Source organism: Pongo abelii, chromosome 6 (genome assembly GCF_028885655.2).
Source record: "Pongo abelii isolate AG06213 chromosome 6, NHGRI_mPonAbe1-v2.0_pri, whole genome shotgun sequence".
In the NCBI taxonomy this organism is placed as follows: domain Eukaryota; kingdom Metazoa; phylum Chordata; class Mammalia; order Primates; family Hominidae; genus Pongo; species Pongo abelii.
Genome location: NC_071991.2, coordinates 9871665 through 9891282, shown reverse-complemented (window position 1 = coordinate 9891282; position 19618 = coordinate 9871665). Strand labels below are relative to the sequence as shown.

At 50.6% G+C, this 19618-nt stretch overlaps 1 protein-coding gene across 5 annotated transcripts; it reads right to left on the bottom strand.

Moving 5' to 3' along the window:
* Positions 1 to 8996: 8996 nt before the first annotated feature.
* On the bottom strand, positions 8997 to 19266 carry LOC100443144 (metallo-beta-lactamase domain-containing protein 1). 5 transcript variants are annotated; one of them, XM_054560234.2, is made up of 6 exons: positions 19134 to 19266; positions 16640 to 16766; positions 16448 to 16544; positions 16119 to 16241; positions 12105 to 12328; positions 8998 to 11800 (listed from the first exon to the last, which is right to left on the bottom strand). In XM_054560234.2, exons 1-6 carry the CDS (start codon positions 19249 to 19251, stop codon positions 10930 to 10932), a joined length of 1560 nt encoding a protein of 519 aa, XP_054416209.1. In that variant the 5' UTR covers positions 19252 to 19266; the 3' UTR covers positions 8998 to 10929. The 5 variants fall into 5 exon arrangements, with proteins under 5 accessions (XP_024105282.1, XP_054416209.1, XP_054416210.1 ...); XM_054560235.2 differs by lacking the exon at positions 19134 to 19266 and adding an exon at positions 18826 to 18981; XM_002817743.6 differs by lacking the exons at positions 8998 to 11800; positions 12105 to 12328 and adding exons at positions 13535 to 14331; positions 14425 to 14542.
* Between the last annotated feature and the right edge of the window lie 352 nt (positions 19267 to 19618).

The window sequence follows — 19618 nt, the reverse complement described above, 5'->3', positions numbered from 1 at the left end:
CTAAAAATACAAAAAAAAAAAAAAAAAAATTAGCTGGGCGTGGTGGCGGGTGCCTGTAGTCCCAGCTACTTGAGAGGCTGAGGCAGGAGAATGGTGTGAACCCGGGAGGCGGAGCTTGCAGTGAGCCGAGATTGCGCCACTGCACTCCAGCCTGGGCGACAGAGCGAGACTCCGTCTTAAAAAAAAAAAAAGAAGTGAGCTATGAGAATACACAGGAAAGGTATGTGATTTAGCCTTTGGGGTCGTGGGAAGAATTCCACAAAAAGGAGATACCTTGGCCAGGCGCGGTGGCTCACGCCTGTAATCCCAGCACTTTGGGAGGCCGAGGCAGGTGGATCACCTGAGGTCAGGAGTTGAAGAGCAGCCTGGTCAACATGGCGAAACCCCATCTCTACTAAAAATACAAAAATTAGCTGGGCGTGGTGGCGCGTACCTATAATCTCAGATACTGGGGGGGCTGAGACAGGAGGATTGCTTGAACCTGGGAGGCGGAGGTTGCAGTGAGCCAAGATTATGCCATTGCACACCAGCCTGGGCAACAGAGCTAGACTCCGTCTCAAAAAAAAAAAAGGAGATATCTTTTTTGTTGTTGTTGGAGATGGGGTCTCACCCTTTTGCCTAGGCTGAAGTGTAGTGGCTCAATCTCGGCTCACTGCAACCTCTACCTCCTGGGTTCAAGCGATGCTCCTGCCTCAGCCTCCCGAGTAGCTGGGAGTAGGTGCGCACCACCGCACCAGCTAATTTTTGTATTTTTAGTAGACATGGGGTTTCACCATGCTGACTAGGCTGGTTTTCAACTCCGGGCCTCAACTGATCTGCCTGCCTCGGCCTCCCAGAGTGCTGGGGATTACAGGCATGAGCCATCGTGCCCGGCCCAAAGGGGAGATATCTAAGCTGAGTTCTCAAAGAGGACTTTGTGTCAGCCAGGAACAGAGTGTCAGAAGGGCACTCACGGCTGGGGAACAGAGATGCCCAAGTATAACATAAATCACACAGAAAAATGTTTGAGTTGGGGATGGGATAAGGCAAGAGGTGAGGCAGCAGAATTAAGCAAGAAGAAGGTCCCCAAGGACTTCACACACCGGGCTCAGATTTGTGCATTATAATTTCTAAAAATGGCTTCAGGTAAAACTGAACAATTCATTTCTCCCAAAGCGTCTCAGCTGAAGCTCAGGCTTTATTTTGTAAAAAGGTTTGTACATTTTGGAGGGTTGATTTCCTGGCAGATGGGACTAACGCGCTTCAGGAAGGTGTAGGTTTCTAGACACACGACGTTACTTCCTGGACTAGTAGCAGGGCTAGAGCCAGTGACTTGCAATATATACCCTAGGGGAAAGCAGGTGCCTGTCACCACCTAGATATGGCTTCAGGTGAAGATTTTTGTGTGTGTGTGTATTCAGCTCCCAGCCTTGTTTGATCACTCAATGGAACAGGTAGCTGAATGTGACCATAGTTTATGATGGAACCTACTGACCTGGAAGGAAACCAGCATGCTGAACCACTACCTTATAAACCCTTGAGCACAACCTTCCTCCCTCAGTTTTTGCAACAATGACCCTACTTTACCCTCAGGGACTCTATTATCTCAAGTTTTCTCCAAACAACTCTACTTTCGTCTTTGTACCTTGTATTAATATTTTAGTTAACAGGACTTTTTCTCCAGACAAATTTGTATCTTATCTTACAGGGAAATAAAACATTTTACTTTTGGCACTAGAAAAAAATATATAGATAAATGTGTTTAAAAAAAAAAAAAAGGAGTGGGCCGGGCGCGGTGGCTCAAGCCTGTAATCCCAACACTTTAGGAGGCCGAGGCGGGCGGATCACAAGGTCAGGAGATCAACACCATCCTGGCTAACACAGTGAAACCCCGTCCCTACTAAAAAATACAAAAAATTAGCCGGGCCTGGTGGCGGGCGCTTGTAGTCCCAGCTACTCCGGAGGCTGCGGCAAGAGAATGGCGTGAACCCGGGAGGCGGAGCTTGCAATGAGCCGAGATTGCGCCACTGCATTCCAGCCTGGGAGACAGAGCGAGACTCCGTCTCAAAAAAAAATAAAAAATAAAAAGAAAGAACAAATTTTAAAAAGCAAGAAAACATCTTATAACCTTTAGTGTTGGCTTTGCTGCTAGAAAACTTAAGTCTAAACATATTGCTCTGGCCGGGTGCAGTGGCTCACCTGTAATCTCCGCACTTTAGGAGGCCGAGGCAGGTGGATTACCTGAGGGCGGGAGTTCCAGACCAGCCTGACCAATATGGTGAAACCCTATCTCTACTAAAAATACAAAAATTAGCCAGGCGCGGTGGCATGCGCCTGTAGTCCCAGCTATTTGTGAGGCTGAGGCAGGAGAATCACTTGAACCCAGGAGGCGGAGGTTGCAGTGAGCCAAGATGGCGCCACTGCACTCCAGCCTGGAGGACAGAGGGAGACTCCGTCTCAAAAAAATAAATAAATAAAATAAAAAACATATTGCTCACATGAAGCAACTTTTTAATTTTTTAATTGTTTATTTTTTTGAGATGGGGTCTTGCTCTGTTGCCTAGGCTGGAGTGCAGTGGTGCAATCATAGCTTACTGCAGCCTCCAACTCCTGGGCTCAAGTGATCCTCCCACCTCAGCCTCCTGAGTAGCTGGGACTACAGGTGTGCGCCCCCATGCCCAGCTAATTTTTGTATTTTTTGTAGTAATAGGGTCTCAGTTTGCTGCCAGGCTGGTCTCAAACTCCTGAGCTCAAGCCATCGAGCTCAATATACCATCCATCCCTGCATAATTTCTTTATATACTTAGGTACTGACTTCAAGTCCAGTTTCTTTCTAGAAAGCAGAGAAACACAACCCTCTCCCCAGGGCATTGCTTTCTTCTACAGATATCCAGTAGAAAAGGCTTTCTGGGCTGGGTGTGGTGGATCACGCCTGTAATCCCAGACCTTTGGGAGGCCAAGGCGGGCGGATCACTTGAGGTCAGGAGTTTGTGACCAGCCTGGCCAACATGGTGAAACCCCATCTCTACTAAAAACACAAAAATTAGCTGGGTGTGGTGGCGTGTGCCTATAATCCCAGCTACTCAGGAGGCTGAGGCAGGAGAATCGCTTGAACCCGGGCAGCGGAGGTTGCATTGCGCCACTACACTCCAGTCTGGGTGACACAGTGAGACTCTGTCTCAAACAAACAAACAAAAAAAAATGCTTTCTGGTGGGTGGGTGGGAGAAGGAGGTGATTATTCTTTTCCTGGGGGTCTGGACCATTAAGTTCCACAGTCATTAGGTTCCTCTTGCCGGCAGCTTTATTCCTTCTTTGCGCTTGCATTCCCAGACTCTAAATTTACTCTACTAAGAAGTGTGGTTCTCTCCTTCCTAAGGCAGCTGCCTTTCTTCCCAATGAACTTCCTTCTGGGTGCTTGACCAGCCACATCTTCCACATATTTTCAGATGCTGTACTTTGGCAGTAGGTGAAACATCACCAGGACACTACCCTGTGAGTTTTTATGAAAAGAGGACACAAGGCTTTGGGGACTTACAGAGGGACGGGAGAAAGAACAAGGGTTGAGGAGTATCCTGCAATAGGGGAAGGGGATTTGAGTTTCAGAAAGAAAATGTAGGCAGGGGAAACAGACACATGGACAGACTCAGGTTTAGGGAGCAGTGTGTTTCTTCTATTTGTCAAGCAATCAGTATGGATTAAAATCATGATCTGGGGCTGGGCACAGTGGCTCACGCCTGTAATCCCAGCACTTTGGGAGGCCGAGGCGGGCGGATTGCCTGAGGTCATGAGTTCGAGACCAGCCTGGCCAACATGGTGAAACCCCATCTGTACTAAAAATACAAAAAGTAGCTGGGCGTGGTGGTGGGCACCTGTAATCCCAGCTACTCGGGAGGCTGAGGCAGGAGAATTGCTTAAACCCGGACAACGGAGGTTGCAGTGAGCTGAGATCACGCCACGCCACTGCACTCCCACCTGGGCAACAGAGCTAGACTCCGTCTCAAAAAAAAAAATATATATATATGTATATATATGTATATATGTATATATATGTGTATATATGTATATATGTATATATGTATATATGTATATATGTATATATATGTGTATATATGTGTATATATGTATATATGTGTATATATGTATATATGTATATATGTGTGTATATATATATTTATAAAATAAAATTTAAAACAACAAAAAATACAAAAATTAGCCAGGCATGGTGGCATGCACCTGTAGTCCCAGTCTGGAGGCTGAGGTAGGAAAATCGTCTGAGGCAGAGGTTGCAGTAAGCCGAGATGGTGCCACTGCACTCTATCCTGGGCTACAGAGACAGACTCTGTCTCAGAAAAAAAAAAAAAAAAAAAAAGACGACAATGAAAATTCAGACTTAGAAAAAAAGCATTCATGCTGGGCATGGCAGCTCAAGTCTGTAATCCCAGTACCATGGGAGAGACTCTGTCTCTACAAAAAATCAAAAAATTAGCTGGGCATGGTGGCAAGTACCTGTGGTCCCAGCTACTTGGGAGTCTGAGGTGGGAGGATCGCTTGAGTCTGGGAAGTCGAGGCTGCAGCGAGCTATGATCACCCCCACTGCACTGGCCTGGGTGACAGAGTGAGATCCTGCCTCAAAAAAAAAAAAGGTAAAAGGAAGAAATAAAAAAAAAAAGAAAAGGATCAACTGAGTGGTAGGATGTCTGGAATTTATTTGTTTATTTATTTTGAGACGGAGTCTCACTCTGTCACCCAGGCTGGAGTACAGTGGCGTGATCTTGGCTCACTGCAAGCTCCGTCTCTTGGGTTCACGCCATTCTCCTGCCTCAGCCTCCCAAGTAGCTGGGACTACAGGCGCCCGCCACCACGCCCGGCTAATTTTTTGTATTTTTAGTAGAGACGGGGTTTCACCGTGTTAGCCAGGATGGTCTCGATCTCCTGACCTCATGATCCACCTGCCTCAGCCTCCCAAAGTGCTGGGATTACAGGCGTGAGCCACCGCGCCCAGTGGGATGTCTGGAATTTCTAAGGGATGGTGGTCTGAATTCCTGGGTCTTCCCTTAGCCCCGAAAACTAAATGATGAGAAGGACAAAAACTCCCAATTAAAGGTGGGGCTGCAGGGAGAGAAATTAGAGAGTAGACAGCAGTTGCTTTTTTTTTTTTTTTTAGACAGTCTCGTTCTGTTGCCCAGGCTGGAGTGCAGTGGTGCAATCTCCGCTCACTGCAACCTCCGCCTCCTGGGTTCCAGCAATTCTCTTGCCTCAGCCTCCCAAGTAGCTGGGATTACAGGCGCACACCACCACGCCCAGCTAATTTTTGTATTTTTAGTAGAGACAGGGTTTCACCATGTTGGCCAGGCTGGTCTCTAGTAGCAGGAAAACAAGCTCAAGGCTCCCACTGATTCTACATGATGATGAGTTGTAGAATTATTTCATTATATATTACAAACACTGCTGAACGCAGCTTCTAATTATTCAATCATGCAACTGGAAACTTCAAAAACTGCCATTATTGATACACATCTTCTACATTGATGGTTTCTTACTGATCCTTGGATTTTAAAAATTTTCTACCTAGGGTCTTGAGCAGAGGTCCGATGTCTGATAAACAACTTCAGGCTTCATGGCCGGGCACGGTGGCTCACGCCTGTAATCCCAGCACTTTGGGAGGCCAGGGCGGGTGGATCATTTGAGGTCAGGAGTTCAAGACCGGCCTGGCCAACATGATGAAACGCCATCTTTACTAAAAATACAAAAATTAGGCAGGCATGGTGGCATGTGCCTACAATCCCAGCTACTCAGGAGGCTGAGGCAGGAGAATTGCTTGAACCTGGGAGGTGGAGGTTGCACTGAGCCGAGATTGCGCCAAAGCACTCCAGCCTGGGCGACAGAGACTCCGTCTAAAAAAAAAAAAAAAAAAGTACACCAAACTAATGCTGATCTCATCTGGCAGAGGTCAGTCTGCTCTGCCCTCTGAGAGTGGAATACTGTGCTTAATACAGTTTTGCTGCTTTGCTTTGCTATCTGTGTGTGTCTCGTCCAATTCTTTGGGACACCAAGAGCCTGGAATTGCACGGCACCATCTGGTAACACTTTCCTAGTTCTCCCTTTGATCTGTGCATTTATGCAGCTTTGCCCTTTGTGATCTATCTTCTCTGGCATCTCTCCCTCTTTTTAGCCCACTGTGCAAGGAATCCCCAGGACCTCAGAGATCCACTTTCATTAGCTACTCCCTAACTCAGCGCCTCTCTTTCTTCTGTGTGTAAACAAGCTCCTTGTTCTACGTCTAGGATGGAGATGGTGGAGGCAGAGTTGCCAACAGAGGAGATAGGAGGGGAAAGGGGGATTTACTCCAGGTTTTGAGGCACAGAGAAGGAAGGGTTTGTCAGGGGTAGGGAGAGCTGGAGACCAGGGAGTTGGAGGCAAACCTAGACTCCCCTCTGGTGGCAAGGGGAGGGTGTGCACGTGCACCAATGAGGACTAGGAGACAGATTCGAGTTATTCTCTGTGGGATTTAGCAAAACCCACAGACATACAGTTGTTTTTTGTTTGTTTGTTTGTTTTTTGAGATGGAGTCTCCCTCTGTCATCCAGGCTGGAGTTCAGTGGCACAATCAACTCACTGCAACCTCCACTTCCCAGGTTCAAGCGATTCTCCTACCTCAGCCTCCCGAGTAACTGGGATTATAGGTGCGAGCTACCACGCCCAGCTAATTTTTGTATTTTTAGTAGAGACAGGATTTCACCATGCTGGCCAGGCTGGTCTCAGACTCCTGATGTCAAGTGACCCACCCCGCTCAACCTCCCAAAGTGTTGGAATTACAGGCGTAAGCCACCGTGCCCAGCCACAGACATATAGTTTTAAACATGAGAAGGGACCTGCAGATGTGTTTGGTGGTGGCTTAGACACTAGGCTTTGGGTCAGAGCCAGTATAAGACCGTATATGCCAGTATAAGTGGAGCACCTGCTGGAGACCTACCAGCAAGAGGAGGATTATGTTTGGTGAACCAAAACCTCCTTCCAGGCTGGGCGCAATGGCTCATGCCTGTAATCCCAGTACTTTGAGAGGCCAAGGCGAGAGAATCACTTGAGCCCAGGCAACACCGTGAGACCTCATCTCTATAAAAAATAAAATAAAAAATTAGCCAGGCAGAGTGGTGTGTACCTGTAGTCCCAGCTACTTTGGAGTATGAGGTGGAAGGACTGCTTTAGCCTGGAAGTTCAAGACCAGCCTGGGCAACACGGTGACACCTCATGGCTACATAAATTTTATTTATTTATTTATTTATTTATTTATTTATGAGACGGAATCTTGCAGGTATGAGCCACTGTGCCTGGCCCAAGACTCTGTCTCTAAAAAAAGAAAGAAAGGAAGGAAGAAAGAGAGAGAGAAGAAAGAAAGAAAGAAAGAGAAAGAAAGAAAAAGAAAAGGAAAGAAAAGGGCCAGGCGCGGTGGCTCAAGCCTGTAATCCTAGCACTTTGGGAGGCAGAGGCGGGCGAATCACGACGTCAGGAGATCGAGACCATCGTGGCTAACACGGTGAAACCCCTTCTCTACTAAAAATACAAAAAATTAGCCGGGTGTGGTGGCGGGCGCCTGTAGTCCCAGCTACTCGGGAGGCTGAGGCAGGAGAATGACGTGAACCTGGGAGGCAGAGCTTGCAGAGAGCTGAGATCACGCCACTGCACTCCAGCCTGGGTAACAGAGGGAGACTCCGTCTCAAAAGAAAGAAAGAAAGAGGGAGAAAGAGAAAGAGAGAGAGAAAGAAGGAAGGAAGGAAGGAAGGAAGGAAGGGAGGAGAAAAAGAGAAGGAAAGAAAGCGAGAAAAGAAAGAAAGAAAGAAAGAAGAAAGAAAGAAAGAAAGAAAGAAAGAAAGAAAGAAAGAAAGAAAGAAAGAAAGAAAGAAAGAAAGAAAGAAAAGAAAAGAAAAGAAAAGAAAAGAAAAGAAAAGAAAAAAAAGGAAAAGAGAGGCTGCTGCGCTCCCGGGAGAGGGACGGCAGTCGAAACGGCTGCTGCTCCGCGGGCCTGCAGAAGGGGGCGCCAAAGAGCACGAAAGTTAACAGCGGCCGCTCGGAGGCCTGGAGGTAGTGGGGCCGGGGCGAAGTACCCAGGAGAGGCGGGCTAAGCTGGAGGCTCCTGCAGCGCCTTCTCTTACCGGATGCCGGTCCCTGGAGGCTCCAAGCAGCTTTTCGTCTGGGAAATTTCCAGTGGCACTCAGTCCCCAGCCTGAGAACTTAGCACTAGGAAACTCTGGTCTTTCCAGTCTAATGTGTATGCCCTCTTTGGTTAGAAAAGAAGAACCACATGTCCCTTTTGCATTGGTCGATTGGAAATCAATCTATTATTCATTGCAGGAGCCGCCTCAGACTGCCACGAAGAGGTAAAGTCCACCTCTGCAGCGAGATTGCCTGGGTTGGAATCTCTGCTCTGCCAGTTACTCTTTGCCAATAACCTTCAGGGTCTTGACCTGTTGCCCGTGCTGGAGTGCAGTGATGCAATCATGGCTTCACTGCAGCCTCCAACTCCTGGGCTCAAGTGATCCTTCTGCCTCGGCCTCCCAAGTAGCTGGGACTGCAGATAGGCTCCACCAAGCCCAACTAATTTTTTTTCTTTTTTTAGAGAAGGGGTTTTGCTATGTTGCCCAGGCTGGCCTCAAACTCCTGGGCTCAAGCAATCCTCCCACCTCAGCTTCCCAAAGCTCTGGGATTACAGGTGTGAGCCACCTCACCCAGCCACTAATTACTATTTATGTCATCTCTGATGACTTAAGGTCAAGTCACTTAACCACTCAGCACTTCAGTTTTTTCTTATTTGTGAAAAGGAATAATAGGCCAGGTGTGGCAGCTCAACATCTGTAATCCTAGCACTTTGGGAGGCTGAGACAGCTGGATCACCTGAGGTCAGGAGTTCAACCAGCCTGGCCAACATGGCAAAACCCCATCTCCACTTAAAAAAAAAAAAATACAAAAAGCCAGGCGCAGTGACTCACGCCTGTAATCCCAGCACTTTGGGAGGCCGAGATGGGTGGATCGCCTGAGGTCAGGAGTTCGAGACCAGCCTGGCCAACATGGTGAAACCCTGTCTCTACTAAAAATAGAAAATTTAGCCAGATGTGGTGGTGTGCGCCTGTAGTCCCAGCTACTCGGGTGGCTGAGGCACAAGAATCGCTCAAACCCAGGAGGCGAAGGTTGCAGTGAGCCAAGACTGTGCCACTGTACTCCAGCCTGGGCAACAAGAGTGAAACTCCGTCTCAGAAAAAAAAAAAATGTAGCTGGGCATGGTGGCAGGCACCCGTAATCCCAGCTACTTGGAAGGCTGAGGCAGGGAGAAGTGCTTGAACCCAGGAGGCGGAGGTTGCATTGAGCCGAGATTGAGCCACTGCACTCCTCCAACCTGGGCAACAGAGTGAGACTCTGTGGAAAGAAAGAAAGAAAGAGAGAGAGAAAGGAAAGAAAGAAAGATAATAGTACCTAGCTCAGAGCTGCGATGAGGAACAAATAAGTTAATGGATGGGGCTGGGCACGGTGGCTCACGCCTGTAACCCCAGCAGTTTGAGAGGCTGAAGGCTGAAGTGGAAGGATCACTTGAGCCCAGGAATTCCAGGTCACAGTGAGTTTTGATTGCACCACTACACTCCAGCCTCGGTTACAGAGCAAGACTCAGTCAAAAATAATAATAATAATAATGTACAGAAAGTGCTTAGAACAAGTAGAACTCATCTGCTCTGTGAGCTCTTAGGATCTCACTTCAGCCATCTGTTGCTGTTTCACCCCGCCCTACTCTGTGCCAGAGGTTGTCCAAGGTGCTGGAGGTCCCAAGCATAGGAGAGCCAGGCAGGTGTGGCCCCATCCCATGCCCATGGGAGCAATCAGGCTGCTGAAAGAAAACACATTAAATCATCACACTTGGGGAAGGGCACAGTGGCTCATGCCTGTAATCCCAGCAAAAAAAAAAATGCAGAGGGCCCGAGAAGTTATGATCTCTTTAGGTCAGGAGTTCAAGACCAGCCTGAGCAACACAGTGAGACCATTTCTGGAAAAAAATGAAAAAAAAAAAAAATTAGCTGATAGCCAGGCGTGGTGGTTCATACCTGTAACCTCAGCACTTTGGGAGGCTGAGGTGGGCAGATCACTTGAGGCCAGGAGTTTGAGACCAGCCTGGCCAACATGGTAAGACCCTTTCTCTACTAAAAATATAAAAATTAGCTGGACATGGTAGTGTGAGCCTGTAATCCCAGCTGCTGGGAAGGCTGAGGCACAAGAACCAATTGAACCCAGGAGGTGGAGGTTGCAGTGCAGTCTGCAGTGCAAGATTGTGCTATTGCATTGCAGCCTGTGGGGAAAGAGTGAAACTGTGTCTCAAAAAAAAAAAAAAAAAAAATTAGTGGGGCATAGTGGCACTTGCCTGTCATCCCAGCTACTTGGGAGGCTGAGGCAGTCGGATGGCTTAAGCTGGAGGCTGCAGTGAGCTATGACTGCACCACTGCACTCTAGCCTGTGTGACAAAAAAATATGAACAAATACATAAGTCAGGTGACTAAGGGGTCATCTCTATGCCCTGCACCTTCTCTCAGCAACCTCCATCCTATAAGAAAGGGGCAATTGGCCAAAGTATGCCTCTGCTGCAGTTGTAGATTACCATGTTTGCACGATTATCACTCTCAATGCTTCACATTTACACTAGGGCACTATGATTTTCAATGCAGTTTCCGTTTTTATTTTGGAGGCCCCTCCCAGGAACCTTCTCCCATTTTACTGAGGCCCAGGGAGAATGCACAGGGAGGGAGCTGAGCCCGTCCTTTGATCTTAGTTTGGTGGCAGAGACAGGCAGTGATACTGACGATGTGATGGCAGTGTCAGGTGTACTCTGTCCTCACTGGAAAACTGGCCTCCTGGAAGGGCTGGAAGCTCCCACCCTTGACTGCTCTGACTCTGTCTCCAGCAGCTCCTCACTGTTAGGGCTTCCCTGACAAGAGTGCAGTCCCTCTCGGGGCTGAGTAGTGCAGGGCTGGCTCCTCGTCTCCGACCGCCGGCTGCTGCTGGCTGTTCCCTCCACCCTCCGTCTCGGGCTGCGAGGCTTCCCTTAGCACTCGAAAGGGGGGACCGTGACCAGGTACGACCACGTCGGCAACAACCAGGACCCTCCTCCGGCTCCGCTCCTGGGCTGCGGGGTCTTCACTCAGTGCCTGCCACGAATCCTCGTCCCCATCTCGCTCAAACACATCTCCCGCCACCACCACGGTGCCCAGAGCCGTGCCGGCCACCACCACGCTCACGTCGCGCTGGCCCCCGTGGCCCGGCGTGGCCCATACCTCGAGCCCCGGGCCCAGGCGCAGGGGCTGCCCCTCACCCAGCCCGTGGGGCAGGTAGCGGCCTCCGGGGAGGCAGAAGTCGTGCGAGACCAGCAGAGCCGCGCCTGGGAACAGCCCCAAGTTCCCGATGTGATCCGAGTGCCCATGAGTCCCCACCACTAGCGTCACGTCTCCCGGGGCCACGCCCTGCCCCGCCAGCGCCCCCAGCAGCGCCTCCTGAGCCCAGGGGCCCCCGGTGTCCACCAGGATGGGGCCACGGGCCGCCTCCTCCAGGGCGGCCTCTGCGCCGCCACTCCCGCGCGGGGACTCTCGGTGGCTGGAGGCCGGGCCCCGGGTCTGGGGTAGGACCAGGGTCACGGAGCCGTCGGCGCGCACGGCGTCGCCCACCCCCTCGGGATCCGCGTAGCCCTGCAGCAGAACCACCACGGAGTAGGGGTCGCCGGGCACCAGCAGAGGGGATGCCCCGTGCAGCGGCTCGGTCCGCATGAGGCTGCTCCTGGCAGGGAGGGACGGGCTGGGGAGAAAGGAAATGGAGTAGTGGGCGACCGTCCTGTCCCTCCACGATCCCCCACCCGCGCCCGGCCCCGCCACTGCCCCTAAGCCTCGGTTCTCTGCCACCCGCCTCCCATTAAGTTGGTATCACCCCTCAACCCCTGCCCAAAATGGTATCGCCCAGCCTCCCTTCACACTTGGGCCCGCCCCTCCCTCGGCGTCCACGGCCCCCGCCCCATTGCTTTCGCGGTACGTACGTCCTTGCCCGTCACCCTCCAAAGGCTATCCTTTATGTTTCCCTCAATCGAATCCTAGCCGCGCTCTACCTTGGGCCTCTGCTAGGTCTTGCCTCACTCGAGAAAAGCGCAGAAATCGAAAACGCGGGTGGGAGTTTGTCCTCTGCGAGTTCCCGTGTACCCAGATATGGCGACCGAAGCCGCGCCGCGGAAGTAGCCGTAGTTCCGGCGCCTTCACCGTGTGCCAGAGGAGGCTGCCTGGGCTCCAGCCTCCTGGTGGTTCTCCGCCCCACAACCCGAGCAACTTCTTTGCACTGCAGAATTATGAAGCGCCATTAGCTTTGAGGAGGGGTCATGCTCAGTTACCCAGGCAGGAGTGCAGTGGCGCGGTCAGACCTCACTGTAGCCTCAACCTCCTGGGCTCATGTGATCCTCCCGCCTCAGCCTCCCGAGTATCTGGGACCACAGATGCCCACCACCAAGCCCAGCTAAGGTTTCTATTATTTCTTTCTGTTTTTTTTTTTAGAGACACAGTCTAGTTCTGTTGCCAGGACTGGTCTGGAACTCCTGGGCTCCAGCGATCCTCCAGCCTTGGTCTCCTAAAGTGCTAGGATTACAGGTGTGAGCCTCCGCGCCTGGTCTTTTTTTCTTTTGAGACAAAGTGTCGCCCTGTCGCCCAGGCTAGAGTGCAGGGGCACCATCATAGCTCGCCCCAGTCTTGAACCCCTGGTTCTAGCGATTCTCCTGCTTCGGCCTCCGGGAGTGCTGGGAATACAGGCGTGCACGCCTCTCTAAATTTTTTTTTTTTTTTTTTGAGATGGAGTCTTGTTCTGTCGCCCAGGCTAGAGTGCAGTGGCGTGATCTCAGCTCACTGCAACCTCTGCCTCCTGGGTTCAAGCGACTCTCCTGTCTCAGCCTCCCGAGTAACGAGTAACTGGGATTACAGGCGCCCACCACCATGCCCGGCTAATTTTTTTTTTTTTTTTTGAGACAGAGTCTCGCTCTGTCACCCAGGCTGGAGTGCAGTGGCACGATCTCGGCTCACTGCAAGCTCCGCCTCCCGGGTTCCCGCCATTCTCCTGCCTCAGCCTCCCGAGTAGCTGGGAATACAGGCGCTCGCCACCACACCTGGCTAATTTTTTGTATTTTTAGTACAGACGGGGTTTCACCGTGTTAGCTAGGATGGTCTCTATCTCCTGATCTCGTTATCCACCCGCCTTGGCCTCCCAAAGTGCTAAGATTACAGGTGTGAGTCACTGTGCCCAGCCTCCAGGCTGGGCTTGACCTTTTGGACTCAAGTGATCCTCCTATCTCCACCTCTGCAGTAACTGGGACTACAGGCGCTGCACCACCAGCCCTGCAGTCTTCTTAATGTGTGTGTGTGTGTGTATAGAATTGGGGCTTCACTATGTTGCTCAGGCTGGAGCTTGAGCTTAACAAGACAGCGGCCATTCTGGGTGCTGCCTCATCGACCAGCTAGCTATGTGTGCCCGGCTGTTGTTTGAAACTTTGGGCCCAGCTAGTTTTTAGAAAAAAAGAAAAAAGTTTAATAGCGATATAGAAAATTTAGCACCTATAAAACTATATGGTGGGCTCTGGGTTACACTGATCTGAAGTAGACCAAGCATCTACCCCACCTAACTTATCAGCAACTCCAGGCCATGACCCAGCGTCCCATTCCCCTTCATGGTTTGCTGGTGTGTAGCCTTCTGGTTACAGGCAATGTATATAGATCGCAGAGAATGTCCGTTCTGGCCTCTTCCTTGGAAGGGTCTAAAAACAGACCTTAAGGAGCTAAGTGACTGTTTCCCAAAGCCCACAGCTCCAGTGCCACTGCTGACCTCTGGGGGTGGGATCAGTTAAAGAGGAAAGCTTTCAGTACTGTCAGCACATACACCTGCCAATTAAGGGGCTGGATGGAGTTCATCTGTAGGAGCAGGACCTCCACCCCGGAAGCCATGTCATGCTGTTTCACCAGGATCTTGCCTGAGGTTAGACGGGAGAGAACAGCTACAAGCTTGGGTGGAGTCACTCACAAACACCCTGAAAGCTGTGGAGCAGGGAGAGCGCAGACTTTAGAGGGCTCTCCATGATCCCTTCCCCTCCTGGGGGCTCAAAGGCAAGGGTCAAAGATCTTCTCGGTCAAGTTTGGGGTGGCCCCCTGTCTTGGTCATCTTGTCTCCCCCTTCTTCTTCCTCCTCTTCCTCTTCCTCCTCCTCCTCCTGCTCTTCCTCCTCTTCCTCCTGCTCTTCCCCCCCTTCTGTTTTCTCTTCCCCATCTTTGATCTCCTTTCCAGTCCAAGTTTCCTGAAGACACGCTAGATTGGATGACAGAAAACAATTTAAATATTAGTCCTGGAGGCAGGGGAGGCTATGGCTTGGCAGGAGAGGAGTTCAACCCTTACGCTTACCAGTTTCAGCAGCTGGGAGCACATGACCTTCACAGAGAAAATTTTGTAGGGGCTGCTCCTGATGGTGGAAGTACCAGTCTCCCACAATGTCTTCAAACTCCTCCAACATGGTCTCACACTGGTCAAGTAGAAGGGCCAGAAGAGTATCCGCTCTGGAGGGATTTGAGATCCCTCCTGTCTTCTCTCCCTGCTCAACCTGACTGATTTTGGAAAGGCAGGTAGCCAGGAAGCTAAGTTTGGCCTACTAGATGTGCAATCCTCATTCATTCAACAAACATTTACCAGCATCTACTCTGCCAAGTAGTTTATTAAACTCTTGAGTTTCAGCTCCTTGCCTGTAAAATATGTATGGTAATTGCACCTACCACATCAGGTTGTTGAGGGTAAAATGAGGCTACAGATGCAAAGTATCTGGTCCAGAGTCTGGGACACAGTAGGTGCTCAATAAGTGATGGTGGATATTATTAGCAACCATTGTTACTTTTTTTTTTTTTTGAGATGGAGTCTCGCTCTGTCACCCAGGCTGGACTGCAGTGGTGGGATCTCAGCTCACTGCAACCTCTGCCTCCTGGGTTCAAGCAATTCTCCTGCCTCAGCTTCCTGAGTAGCTGGGACTACAGATGCACGCCACCATGCCACCACGCCCGGCTAATTCTTTTATTTTTAGTAGAGACAGGGTTTCACTATGTTGGCCCAGCTGGTCTCGAACCGCTGATGTCGTGATCCGCCTGCCTCGCCCTCCCAAAGTGCTGGGATTACATACGTGAGCCATCGCACCCGGCCCATTATTTTTAAAAATTTTCCTTAAGGCAGGGCCCGATGGCTCATGCCTGTAATCCCAGCACTTTGGGAGGCCAAGGCGGGAGGATCACCTGAGGTCTGGAGTTCGACCAGCCTGGCCAACATGAGGAAACCCCGTCTCTACTAAAATTACAAAAAATTAGCCGGGTGTGGTGGCAGGCGCTTGTAATTCCAGCTACTCGGGAGGCTGAAGCAGGAGAATGGCTTGAACCCAGGAGGTGGAGGTTGCGGTGAGCTGAGATGGTGCCACTGCACTCCAGCCTGGGCAATAAGAGTGAAACTCCGTCTTGAAAAAAAAAATTCTTTAAAATTATTATTATTTGTAGAGAAGGGTCTCTTATGTTACACAAGCTGGTCTCTAACTCTGGTCTCAAACAATCCTTCTCCCTCAGACTCGCAAAGTGCTAGCATTACAGTTGTGAGCCACTCCACCTGGCTCATTTTTTTTTTTTTTTTGAGATGGAGTCTTGCTCTGTCGCCCTGGCTGGAGTGCAATGGTGCGATCTCGGCTCACTGCAACCTCCACCTCCTGGGTTCAAGCAATTCTCTTGCCTCAGCCTCCCAAGTAGCTGGGATCACAGGCGTGCACCACCACGCCTGGCTAACTTTTGTGTTTTTATTAAAGATGGGGTTTTGCCTTGTTGGCCAGGCTGGTCTCAAACTTATGACCTCAGATGATCCACCTGCCTCAGCCTCCCAAATTGCTGGGATTACAGGTGTGAGCCACCGCGCACCCCACCGCTCCTGGACTCACTTTAATCAATGGCACAGTCCTCACTCTGCCCCCTTCCCCATGCTCAGGGGTAGACATCCCCTACAGTCAAACCCTAGAACCTAGCTCCCCTCTCAGGTTCCCTTCTCACCTCCCTGGATGGTGCAGTATCTTATCCTACCTGCTTCTTGAGGTATGTGACCTCCACGCTGGGCTCATCCCACAGCTCCAGAGGGATCCCCAGATCCACCTTCACCCCCTTCTGCACTAGGCCTTTCAGTGTTGCCATGGTCTGACTCTGACCCTGAGAGATTAAGAATTTGGCATCAGCCCAGCCCACCACCCCACCCCTCCCTTCCCCTTTCTGCCATTTCAGTTTTGTCAACTGCTGGAGATTCAAGGGTGAGTTCCATGATGGTGAGATGATGGGCAGATAACCTCTGGAGGACCTCAGGGGATACAGATCTTTGTATCTGAGAAGTGGGGTCCTGCCCTGGGGAAGGGTCTGACCTTGGCATATCTCAGTGAGCCCTTGCGCTCAGCGTGAACACTATAGTCCAGGATCCGCTCACATAAATTCTCTAAGGCCTCTTCCAGCCTTGTCTCTCTGTGGAAAGAAAGGAAACAAAGATTCCCTGGATGCTGTAGGAATTCCCAGGGCTCCGTTGGGGGTTGGAAAGGGGAGGAGCACGAAGGACTCACGAAACGCTGTAAGGCACGTGTCTCTTCCTCTTGCCTGTGTCCAGCACCTGCCCCAGCTCCAGCACCTCTCGAGATCGACCGGTGCGACTCAGCTCTGCCTGTAGCTCTGTACTCAGCAGCTTACACACTGGTGGGGAGGAGAAACGTTCAGGGGAGGTGAAAGACAAACACACCAGCCATTCATTCTGCAGATGACCTGAGGCAGCAGAGCATACAAGTGCAGACTCGAGCCAGACTGGCTGGGTTGGAATCCTGGCTCAGCCATTTAGCAGCTGTGTGGCAATCTTCCTGCTTGTTGTGCCTTGGTTTCTTCATCTTTTTTTTTTTTTTGAGACGGACTCTCGCTCTGTCGCCCAGGCTGGAGTGCAGTGGCTCGATCTCAGCTCACTGCCAGCTCCGCCTCCTGGGTTCACACCATTCTCCTGCCTCAGTCTCCCGAGTAGCTGGGACTACAGGCACCCACCACAACGCCCGGCTAATTTTTTGTATTTTTAGTAGAGACGGGGTTTCACCATGTTAGCCAGGATGGTCTTAATCAGCTGACCTCGTGATCTGCCTGCCTTGGCCTCCCAAAGTACTGGGATTATAGGCGTGAGCCACCGCGCCCAGCCGGTTTCTTCATCTTTAAAATGGGATAATAGGCCAGGAGTGGTGGCTCACACCTGTAATCCCAGCACTTTGGGAGGCTGAGGAGGGCAGATCACTTGAGGAGTTGAAGACCAGCCTGGCCAGCATGGTGAAACCCCATCTCTACTAAAAATACAAAAACTAGCCAGGTGTGGTGGTGTGCACCTGTAATAGCTACTCAGGAGGCTGAGGCAGGAGAATCACTTGAACCCAGGAGGTAGAGGTTGCAGTGAGCTGAGATCCCACCACTGCACCCCAGCCCAGGCAACAGAGGGAGACTCCATCTCAAAAAAAGTAAAATACATTAAAAATAAATAGGCCGGCACAGTGACTCATGCCTGTAATCCCAACACTTTGGGAGGCTGAGGTGGGTGGGTCACGAGGTCAAGAGATTGAGACCATCCTGGCCAACATAGTGAAACCTTGTCTCTACTAAAAATACAAAAATTAGCTGGGCATGTTGGCGGGTGCCTGTAATCCCAGCTACTTGGGAGGCTGAGGCAGGAGAATCGCTTGAACACCCGGGAGGCGGAGGTTGCAGTGAGCTGAGATTGCACCACTGCACTTCAGCCTGGGCAACAGCATGAGACTCTGTCTCAAAAGAAAAAAAAAATATATATATATAATATATGAAATAAATACAATTGGATAATAATAGTATGTCCCTCATGGGAGTGTGATGAAGATTAAATAAATCAACATATATAAAGGCCGGCACATAGTGAGCACTGTATAAGTATTCACTGTTAACCTGCAGTTATTTATTGAGCTCCTTCTGTATGCATACTAACAATATAGACAGCAATAAGACCTATTATCTCTATCTACAGGTCTCTGTCAGTGTAGTTGGGACAGATAAACCAAGGATGACAAGCTATGGTGAAGCTGGGCCTGAACTCATGGGCTCAAGTGATCCTCCCACCTTGGCCTTCCAAAGTGCTGAGATTACAGATGTGAGCCGCTGTGCCCAGGCCCGTTGGCTGTATTCTGATAGAAGGCCTGCAGAGGTGTTAAAGCAAGGACTGATACAATTAGGTGATTAAGTCTATTTAAAAAGATTGACAGGTCAGGGGAGAAGAGCGGCACACGGAGGTGAGAGGAGACAGAGATGAGGACCAAGTCATGAGACTATCATGACTGCTTTTCATGATACTGAAATACAGTTGGGGGGGGTGAAGCGAAGAGAAAAAGAATCCAGAGGAGAAACGTAAAGTCAGGAGGGCAGCAAACTAGGGCATCAGGGCCAGCCCCCTTTCTCAACTGGGCCCCACGCTAGTGCAGCTATGGAAGGTGCTGCTTGCTGAAAAATCCATATAGTAAGCACCGTCTGCAAAGTCTCACCGGATGGGGACCCTCTCCTAGTTGTGTGGCTTCCTTTTGTTTATGAGCTTCAAAGGCTGAGTTACTCACCCTCAAACCCCCTCATCGGGGTGTGGGGCCTGTAATTTGGGAGCGTCTATGCTAGGGTAGGGCAGCGGATGTCCACAAGGCCTGAGCCTCACACCCGGCTCCTGCAGCCTCGGCAGATTAAGGTCTGGTGACATGAGGTAAACACTCACTGAAGATGCTCTAAAAGTTGGCAGTCCAGGGCCGATGGTCCCTGAACTACAATTCCCACAATCCACTGGCGGGCGAGGGGGGGGGTTCCAAGCCAGCCAAAAAAATGCAGGCTCCCTCTGGATGCAGCTTTGAGGTGGCACTACACGTTCGCTTCCTTGACCCCATCCAAATTCAGCCAAGCTCCACCAGAACCTCCCTCAAGCCTTCAAGGAGGTCGGGTGACCCACCCAATACAGTCCAGGATGTCCGGCCTAGAAGAAGGAGGTGTGGCCAGGCGATGCCTATAGGGGCTACCCCCTTCAAATACCTTCGCATTTGCTGGGCAAGCGTTCTGTGTCATCGTCCTCCTCCTTCGGCATCCCAGCCCAAGCCTCGTGCACGGCCAAAAAAAGGAAAAGCAATATTCCCAACCGCACAGGTCCCATGACAAAGCGCCTTCCACAAACAATCACCTCTTGCCTTCAAACCAACTTCGGGAAGGTAGTGTGGGTCCTTTAAATTCCCAGGCGGCTGGCGGCAGCCTTAAATCCGGCCTACGAAGGTCGGCGCATGCGCAAGATCAGCCCAACAGGGGTGGGGCCTTGTTGCTCCAGGTTTCCCTGCCACCGTTTTGTGGCGCCTCTTGAAGGTCCTGGCAGCCGGGTAGTGAAGGAATAAATTGCAGTAATTACACCAAGAGGGAGTGCTCCTTATATGTAGATGTAAAAACAAACTTTTAAAATATAATTTCATTCTGCGAGCCTAGAGGACTTATTCTGGCACGGGGAAGGGGCAGTGACTTGCTCTTCGGCT